The sequence below is a fragment of the Hylobates moloch genome, unplaced genomic scaffold (genome assembly GCF_009828535.3).
Source record: "Hylobates moloch isolate HMO894 unplaced genomic scaffold, HMol_V3 SCAFFOLD_23, whole genome shotgun sequence".
In the NCBI taxonomy this organism is placed as follows: domain Eukaryota; kingdom Metazoa; phylum Chordata; class Mammalia; order Primates; family Hylobatidae; genus Hylobates; species Hylobates moloch.
The window spans coordinates 8,313,401-8,323,747 of NW_026652298.1; the positions used below are offsets into that span (position 1 = coordinate 8,313,401).

The window sequence follows — 10,347 nt, forward strand, 5'->3', positions numbered from 1 at the left end:
TGTGGGGTGGGGGGAGGGGGAAGGGACAGCATTAGGAGATATACCTACTGCTAAATGATGAGTTAATGGGTGCAGCAAAACAACATGGCACATGGATACATATGTAACAAACCTGCACATTGTGCACATGTACCCTAAAACCTAAAGTATAATAATAAAAAATAAAAAAAAGAAAAGTAACTGGCACTTCCACAAACACTTCCACACTACCCTGTCTGTGACAGCGCAGACAGCTTTGACTAGCAAGTCAACCGCCATTCTAATGTAAACGCTTAGTCTGGTTGTTTGGCCAATCTGGCCAAGTGGGTCCAGCCCACTGCCTGACCCTCAGCCAGGATGCACTGCACGGGTGTGGGGCAGGGGCAGCTTTGTCTGGGCTTCTGAGCTCCTCCCGCAGGATCCTGGGGTGCACATGGCTGTAATTAGAAATGAGAAATCAGAGCAAAAGCATCCATGGGCCACACCAGAGAACAGGAAGCAGCGTTCCTCCTTTTCCACATCATAGCACACTGAAAATGATTGCATGTGTACAATACAGCATCCAGGACATTCAGGGACATTTATATAACTCTTGATGAGATGTTTATGACAAGTTCTTTATATTATATAATTATGATAAATAAATAAAATTTGATCCTTTTAGAAAAATATTAAATACAGGATTTATATAAATCTTCCACGTGAAAAAAAAAAAGAAAAATATAATGTGAACATCACCAATTCCACTTTGTAAATCTTTTGTTCATGGTTAATGGAGTAAGAGATGGTAGCATTTCCTTAAATGGTACCTCATGCCCACCTCTAATCTCTTACCTACCCCAAACCCACCACCCACTGACGTCTCACCATCACCTCATCACCATTGAAAGCCATAATCAAGTCCCGTTTAATTTCAGAAATGCAAAATAACGAAGCTGTGTTTCTGTGTGTTTCTTCCAGGGTTTGAGTTTTTTGAAACAAGTGCGAAGGATAACATTAATGTCAAGCAGACATTTGAGCGCCTTGTGGATATCATCTGCGACAAAATGTCAGAGAGTTTGGAGACTGATCCTGCCATCACTGCTGCAAAGCAGAACACGAGACTCAAGGAAACTCCTCCTCCACCGCAGCCCAACTGTGCCTGCTAGTGTCCCCATGCACACAGGCAGCTCCAGGGGGCTCTGGTTGCCAACAAACAGCATTTGTAAATGGTCTATTAGCCTTCATTTATACTGCCTAATAATTATTTGAAGGAATAATTTGATGTGAATGGCTCGTACGCATTCAATTCAATTCTTGGGAGCTTTCCTGTTTAATATGTGGCAAATATGTGATCTTAAATTTGTAAGGACTATCCATCTATAAACATCTGGTACCTGCATGTGACTTGTTACTTATTTGTCTGCTAGGCTCTTTTTGTTTCAAATTTGTTCTCAGACTACTTCTGGGACATCAGACTATAATCTCACTACAACTGGCTTTTGTCCCATTGATTCAAATTATGCTATTCACTTGTAGGAATGATAACCAAGGAATTGCTTGTGTGTGTGTATGTGTGTGTGTGTGCACGCGCGCACATGCACATGCGCGTGCAGAGGAAGAAGTCACAAGACTTCATTTGCTTTACTCTTAGTTGAAAATCAAATGGAAGTTTTTCTCATGATTAGGGACACTGTCACGAGTCTGGTTGGGAACTGTGTCTTTATTTCACTGTTATTAATAACTGAGGAGATCATTGGCCTATAAAGAAATTGAAATGTTGTTTTTAAGGTCCTTGCAATTTTCCTAAGTCATTAATATTACCTGACTGGGGCTATTTAACAATAATCTTCATTTACACGTTTCAATAAGCAAATACCTACCCAGGACTGCTTTTTCCACTGATCCTTCCCAACTCCTCTGTGAATATTTGACATCATCATTGAACAGATTGAGACATATCTACTGAATGCCAGTTATGCAACAAGCATTTTAACCAAGAAGGGTATGAGTAGCTATGGAATTCCAAGGTCCAAGCCCCCTTATTTTTCAATGACTTGCCTTCCCCAACGCCCATAATGCACACCACCACCACCATCACTTTCTGGAACCATCACCAACTCTTGGACTAGAGCTTATGTTGAAGCTTGTTGGGGCTCCTCTTTCCATAGGATGTAGACTTGCCTCCCCAAACACAGCCGTCTTCTCAAACCTCACCTAAGTTCTTTTACCTGTTTAGATGCTATTTAAATCAGATTTCAAAGGGTCCCAAGTTGAGAAAAAGGAAAATTTTAATCTTTAATCATCTTTTTAAGTCCAGATGTTCATAAATTCTAAAGCATATTCCTATTACGTGAATGCTTAAGTTACACAGGAAACATTCTGTAATTGTAGTATTTCAATTTCAGAAATATTTAGGGTCCATAGCCATTTAAAAGAGGGAGGAAACCACTGGAACATTCTAACTTTGTATCACAAACTTCCTAAAGAACCTATATGAATAAAGAGAAAACAACAAATCCTACCAGCTGTACAGAGAGCTATAGAAACCTGGCCTCTGTATCACTGTCCAGGATTATTTACAGCTAGGATTTAGGAAGACAGCAGGAATTATTCGGCAGATTTGGAAGGACAGTTTCATTAAGTGAACTTTCTCCTTTTTTGGTGGTTATGTCAAAGAATTTTTTTCTTCTTTTCAAAAATAGAGAGTCTTCCCATGAAAGTATTGGATGCAAGTGAAACAGGCATACATCTAAAGATATCGCTGGAGAATAAATCCTTACAAGTCACAGAACTAGGTCGCACACATTATTAAGTTAAAAGTTGGAAATTAGGGGAGAGAGCATTTGGAATGCTTTAAGCATTTCCATGTTATTTCTCACCTTCCTAGTTGAAGATCCACTAATTAGTAGTGCATTTCTACTTTGGCGCCCTACAAAGCAAGCCTTAGCATAGTAGAGAGAAGAAACCATTAATGTTTTATTAGTTTTTAATGGGGCAACCAACTTCAAAATCACAGGAATTACAGTGAAGGGAGAGAAAGAAGCAGGGGGCATAAAAACAGATTTGTTTGCGGCAGTAGTCTGTTTATACAATGTTATAATATTTCTGTAACTTGGGCCAGAATGTGGCCATGTTAAACGATATAGCTATTAAGCTCACTTTTACAATCGAAAAGGAACTAATAAAGCCAGGAAACACTTCCCATCCTCCTTTGCAGCCCTCATCCCACACGTACAGATAGATGTAAAAAGCTTCGAAAGAATATTTTGATGGCTTTTTCAGAAGGGCCTTGATGTGTGTATTGTGGTAAAATGAAAAGCAAAGTCAGACAGTATTTAAAAGTGAAAGAGCAGAGTTTAGCTCTGCTGAAAACCCCTTCCTGAAGAACTGATTGCTGTTGAAATTAATTGGCCCTTAGACCGGAAGCCCTAAGCCAAGCTCCCACTTACACAGTGTCAAACATCCCGAAGTCGAAACATTTTATGCCAGTCAAGGGAGAGGCATGCAACGATAGCCCAAGTGTCATTGCCAAGAAACATCTGATACTTTCTAATTTCTAAACCCCAATGGAAGTGAAGCCTTTTTCACTGATTCTGTTCTGAAACTCCCACCCTGTTGGGATTTCCAATTCAATGAGAGGTTTCCAGAGAAACAGTCACAGAGCTCAAGAGAAAGAACACTTATGCTCCTGCTGTAATTGCATCCAAAAAATCCAGGTTTTAACATCAAATTTGGCAAATGGTGGGACCAACCCAAGGTTAACTAAGTGAGCTTTCATCGGCATTGAGCTGTTACTTACAAATTATAACACTATAGTTCCAAGATTTTTCAGCCTTTTGGCCAACACACACACACACACACACACACACACACACACACACTATACCATCATCTGTCAACAGTCTAAATACATAAATAAATGCAGGTCATTTTTATCAATGGCCTAACTAAATTTATATTTAAAAGAACAAGACATTTTAAAAAGTACATACTCCTGTTGGTTTGTAAGTTATACACATTTATCTCTTGTCTTTGATGCAATTAAATTAGTGTTTTAAGTATGAATTTATTTTCCTTTGCTACTCAATACCTGACCACTTTCACTCTTCTAAATACCGTTAGGAATAAACCTGAACTGTTCCAAATCGATTCTTCCAAGAGCTTTGGTGTTGGTACCTGCGTTTCTTTTCCTAATGCAACTGAAAAATCGGACTGAAAATTATTTCACTTAAATAGCCACCCTCAGAGTGAATCAGCATTTCAGTTTTTGGAGATGGGGATGGAAGTAGAAGGTGCACGAAGCGTCCTAAGATGGCAGTTTGAATGTTAGCATCACATCTACATGCTCATAAGAGGAATTGCTTCAGGACAATGAATCAATTCATTGTTGCTGCCCCAGTGAATAGCTCCAACTGCCTTGATGAACTTCTAATGACTGTGAAAGCTAGGAGGTTCTTCTAGTTCCTCCTTAGGGTCACTTGAAGTTCAGTATTTTTTTTGCTGCCTAGTAACTAAGTGCTAAGATTTTTACTTGGAAAGAAAACTATGACGATGCCTTCAGTTGTAGCAGAAAGTCGTGGCATTGTGATAATAAACAAAATCTACAAAGTTACAACCCAAATTATACAAGACATCAATACACTCAGTAAACAAATATATATTTCACCTATTTAAATCTTACTCATATTAATTATAGGCCTTTTGTTTAGTACACTGGTTATTTTTTAAGGAACCAATTTAAACTTTCAATTTTAAATACATCTATGCTGACGACAGACTTTCAGGTATATACAACTTTCTTCTTCTCTTTTAAAAGGTAAATACATTCCACTATTAACTGAACTTCCATGAAGCAACATTAATTTTAGAGCATGGTAGTCCATAATCAGTGGTTCATTGTGATGTGCTTTATCCAACATGTATCTTAGTGCATGGTTGAGGATGTACTATGTGATATTTTAGTTAACAGTGTGGCATTTGTGGGACTATATTAAAAGCATATGCAAACTACCAAGCTATACCAAGCTGAGGTAGGTAACACCTGCATGTGAAAAACTGTGATATGAATCTTATTTATAAAAAAAAGTCATAACTAAAACCCTTCTAGACCAAAAAGTTACTGTGTGCTTGTTAATAATGTTCATAGTACTACTGGAATGCTCAATCAGGTATTTTTCGTGTGGCATACTTCAGAGCTGGCCTGTCCATCTGAAGAACCCTTTCTCTCACAATTACAGTTTGCATGACTAGAACCCGGAACTCTGTTCCTTTGCGTGTGTATAGTCACTTAGTGTGCTGTCCGGGTGCCACATGAGCAACTACACCCATGTGGCCTTTCTGTCACTCCCTGGAAAATGCAACCTCTACAGCTCTGCTCAGCTCTGCCTGTGTGCGTTGATTACCTTCGCTTTAGTAGTTTGCCTGTAAAATGGTGAAGTCTTTCTGATACGCTGAACCTTTGAGCCAGCTTTTGGGAGTTCTTCATATTTTAGGTGAATTTTTGACCAAAGTCAATTAAAGACATAAACCTGTTTTATATCATGGAATTTACTGGGCCAAATTAAGTAAAAGATGAAGTTTATGACCAGAATAAAAAAGCCTTTACCCCTGCACAGCACTGTATCTAAAGGGCTCTAGGTTGTAGAAATATAGTACCCCCTAACAGGGAAAAACCAAGTTGGGGGATTTATCTAAACTGTATCTACCTATTGTTACTGGTATTTCACAAATAATTTTTTTCTTAAAAATATTTACAGAAATGCTTGACACTCAGTCAAATAATATTTCCCTTTGATAGACTGAAATATTTGCTCTTAGATTACACACACAGTGCTGCCCTTCTCAACAGTCACTCACACGCTCACTCGCCTGATACAAAGATATCAGGTAAACACTGATACTTTTTTGTAAGAAGGGAAAATTCCATCTATGGTGCTTTCTCAGTGCTAGGGAAAAGGGAGCTTTTATTATATTCCAGATATAACTCACATCTTACTTATAAGGTCCATAAAATCGGTTCTTCACACTGATTTGGTTTGATTAGTCTGTGCATGTAATTAATTTCCTCTAAACAGAGAGAGTGGAGGGGAAATACATTTTGCAAACATTCTAGATAACAGAAATGAGTTATTTTAAAACCTCACTCAGAGCTCGAGTATTAAGGTCAGACCATCTAGCTAGTGGACAAATTGAACTTTCTATTTGCAGTTCTGTTTTACTTTCTGACTTTCTTTTAAGTTACTGCAGTTTTTCAAAACACTATCCTCATGGAATGACAGGACCAAGAATAGAAAATGAGACTCAAATTTCACCATTTACTTCCCATCAGCAACCATTACTGGTGGAGTTTCAAACAGTCATTACTTGCGGAAATGAGGTTTGAGGTTACCTGTGTATTTCATTCACCTGTGTTCATATTTTCTTCATCGTGGACAAGTGAGAGTTGGCTGTGGCTTTGTTTCTTGATGCAAATTATTTTGCATTCATGTTATTTGGGGCTAGGTATTGCTTAGGTTCGTGAATGCTGTTCTTACAGATACAGATGGTACATGAGCCACTCAGACACCTGCCCTTTCAGGGACGTGAGCATGACTTACATCTGTCAAGTGGTTCCATACTTCTTGTAAAAGTAAAGTTGGGGTATTGTTTGCTGTATCAATATGATGGCTTTCGATGCATTGTCTCATTATCCCTAGGATATGTGCTGAAGGAAAACTGTCCTGTAATTCCTGTTAATATATTGTTAATGTCAGACGTGATGTGATACCGTTGGACTGTCCAAATGTACAACTATTTAATGGTGTTTGTAGAACTGATATGTCTTAAATGTCGCATGAAATATGTTATAAAAATAGATTTGTTTTCTATTTTTCAACACCTCAGAATTGAGGGTTCATGGGCCAATAAGTGCAATATTTAATAACTCACTCAGTGTATATAAACTAGTATGAAAGAGTGAATTATAATGAATGTGTGAGATGCTTTGATAGCTGTGTGACTTATTCAAATGATTTTCTTGTAGCTGTATTTGTCTAGTGGTGCAATTTATATGGTAAATATCTTATTGGTGTCATGTAAAACCCCTCTGTGCCTACTTCAAAATACTTTTTTCTTATAAAACCAAACATTTAGTATCTGGAAATATGTGTCAATTTTATCTTTTAGAATTGTGGATTTTATTGTCAAGACAGAATGGCCGTTCATTTATTTTATAAAAGCATCTCCTTCTATAACTCAAAATTTTCTTTAAGTGTCATATAAAAGTGTACATTTTACTTTTAAGCAACTAATTTAGATACCTAAGAAAAACTATGTGCATTAGGAAAAGTCATGTTTTTCTTCTCAGAAAGGTTGATCACATGATATGTTTACTAAGAATTTTCACCTCTGTATTTGTATGTATATTTTATTGTTACTCAAACTTGTATTTTATTTACAAATTCAACACTGTCAACCCTGGGAATTCTAAAATACCAATGTATTTTTAGGTTGTAGCTAATGTTGTATTCACTTTCAATTCTCAGTTGTCCACACTGGTGATATAAGAGGAACAAATCAGAATCCTTAAATACTTTGTAATGCCATCATAAACTCATATATTCATCCTCAAACTCCCTTGTTCAATGCTAATTGGTGGCCTGGAACTTCACTGAGATGCAAAATCAAGAACTTAAGCCTAGTTGCTGGATAATAAAAAGCTATAAATGTTTATGTATGTGAATTTTAAAGTAGAATAACCGTCTTAAACTCCTACTTGCCATTTCTCTTTTTAAGGCAAAGCATTCATTTTAATATTGTACTTTGCCTTTTCATTCAGTTGGTGGAGTAAGTCATGAAACCCTTAGGAAGAAAAACAAGTTATGACTTATCCACTAAAATTGATGCAAGACAGTTGGTTCTAGATGACCATGGCCATGTGTTCATCATATAAAGCCTTCAGTTCTCTCTATGGTGCTTGGCTGGAAATGGACATGTGAGGATGTGCCAATCATATTAAATGGATTTGGTCTATGTGGGTGACATGTGGCCTGAATGTAACTGTGATAGACTGAAATTTGTTCTTAGCTCTCAAAACCCACTGAAGAAGTCAAGTGAAGGTGGGTAAAATAGGGAGATTAGTGACAACTTTGTGCCAAATTTTTTAAAAAATGGAAGCAGGTAGCCAACATTAGAATGATAATTTAAGGGTGTGGTTGAATGTTTAGTTAGTTGTCACATAGTTATTGAACCCCATATGCTCAGTGCTGTGGGACTCAAACATGGAAGAGGTGTGGCTCCTGCCCCTAATGAGAACAAGGGGGAAAAATCCAGATAGAATCTAAATGCTAGGTTATGTCAGGGTATAGGAACACAGAGAATGGGGGACCTGTAAGAACTGGAAGAGTCAGAGAGGGCTCCATTGAAGAGGTCAAACATAATTCCGGAAATAATTAGGTAGTGAGGAGATTCTGCCAGGAAAATAAGTGGGAAAGGCCACAGTTATGTTTCCTTTGAATGGAAGAGATACAAAGCTATCAGCTATAGATCATTGTTTTCTTAGGACAGCCAAACTGGCCCTTTGAAACCACTCAAATTACCCCAGTTAGCTCCCTACCTTTTGGTCTCCATGAGGAAGACAAGCTGTTGTATCATCATATTCCTCTGTGCTGAGCAGCTCAAGACTCAGCCACAATATGCAAATTGCTTTAATGCCACATTACAGCAGTTGATTTAGACATTTGCCAGTGCACCAAACCATGAGAGATTGTCCGACCTAATGCCACCTGGCAGTTGTGTACCCAGAGATTTTTCTGTAGCTCCATGTTTCTCATAAAGGGCATTGGAAGTGCACAGATGAAGATCTTCCTTTGGAACCAGGCACTTTTGGCCCCTTCTCAGTGACTGCACTGTGGAACTCTTCTTAAGAAAATATTGAGAACAGCTTAATGCTTTCATATAGTGACTGACATTTAGTTGAAAACTACTGCTGCATAGCAAATATTGTGACTCTTCATGTGTCCACAGGAGCTCTTGTGTGGGTTTAAAGCTATGAAGTGTATTCACATTGTGAAGTTTTAATTATCTTTATTGAAATTAATTGTGTAAAAATGGTATGTGCTCTATTAGGTATTCAGTTTGTATGTGAATTCTGTATAGAAAGTGGTTTTTGTTCTTTGAGTTTGTTTTATTTCTTGAAGATTACAATAAATATCTAAGAGACTATATTCCTGAATTTCTTAGCCTTAGTCTGATTAATGTTTTTCATCTCCTTTCAATTCATATTATTTTTCGTCCTAGGATGCTTATTTCCATTTCTTCTTCCACTTCTATAATCTTAGGTACAACACTAAGTTTGAACTGAAGATGAAGAGTGAACACATTTAGGGCTTTGAGTATCTCACACATGAATTTGGACTTAGGCACAGGAATGAATTCCAATACTTGTAATCTTTCAAGGTCGATAACTTTCTAACTGACCCAATTGACTCAGTTCCAGAGTTACAAAGCTTAGCTGTAGGATCAAGAATAGCTGCTAAGGGAGTAAAAGGTCTTCAAGTCTGCAACTTGAAGACCATGTGTCCCTAAATCAGAAGTCTAAGGTTTGATGATCACTTAGCACCCTACTGGCATAGCCCGAGGCAAGGGCGGTCAACAGAGACAACATATGGATGGGATGTGTGAATGGAATGGGTGTCATTTAATGCACAGTGCTTGGTGCAGTGGTGATTAGGATGCCCTGCAGGATCTCCTTGGCCATGGGCCTCAAGGCATGGGGAAGCACCCAGCTACCAATCTATTTGTATCACAGCAGACCTACTACTAATTTTGCAATCTTGTAGCATTCTACTTGTGCTAACAGCACTGAATCTATAGAATTTCTTCCAACTATTCCTCAGGGCAATTTCCAGGAGTCTGCACTGAAAATCAGTCAAGGGGGGAGGTCCCTGGAAGAGCCACATGAGTCCCATGGGTCAAATTAGCTTCCTGAACTGAACTTGGTAATAGAAGGGTAACCTCCCTGGGTAGACAAAGCAGGTAGCACTTAAGAAACCAAGAAAAAGAAAACAATGATAATAAATTAAGGGATTTCCAGTTATATTATCAACAAATACTTACAAAATGCCTTCTAATGCTAATTTATCAGTATACATGAAATACATACAATGGAGTCCTGATCCTCCATGAACTTAAACCATTGCGATAGAGGAAAATGTGTAAGTTAATATCAATAAAAAACTCATCATTGATAAACTAAATATTCCTTAATATGTATGTCTAATAAAAAAATAAACATTGGAAATTTGTTTCATTTCAAAAGAGCTCACAAAAATTTCCTCTTTGAATGTTATAAAATGCATTTTTTAGACTGTAGTCCTTTGCCCCCAGATAAATATATAACAATCAATA

At 37.7% G+C, this 10,347-nt stretch overlaps 1 protein-coding gene across 2 annotated transcripts in view; it reads left to right on the forward strand.

The window, feature by feature from the left end:
• Positions 1-9,172, forward strand: part of RAB3C (RAB3C, member RAS oncogene family) — a 308,321-nt gene extending 299,149 nt beyond the window's left edge. For both annotated transcript variants that reach the window (XM_032144591.1, XM_032144590.2), the window contains exon 5: positions 940-9,172. In XM_032144591.1, the coding sequence (XP_032000482.1) occupies positions 940-1,127 (188 nt within the window). In that variant the 3' untranslated portion in view covers positions 1,128-9,172. The remainder of the gene's footprint in view (positions 1-939) is intronic.
• The last annotated feature ends 1,175 nt before the right edge of the window (positions 9,173-10,347 follow it).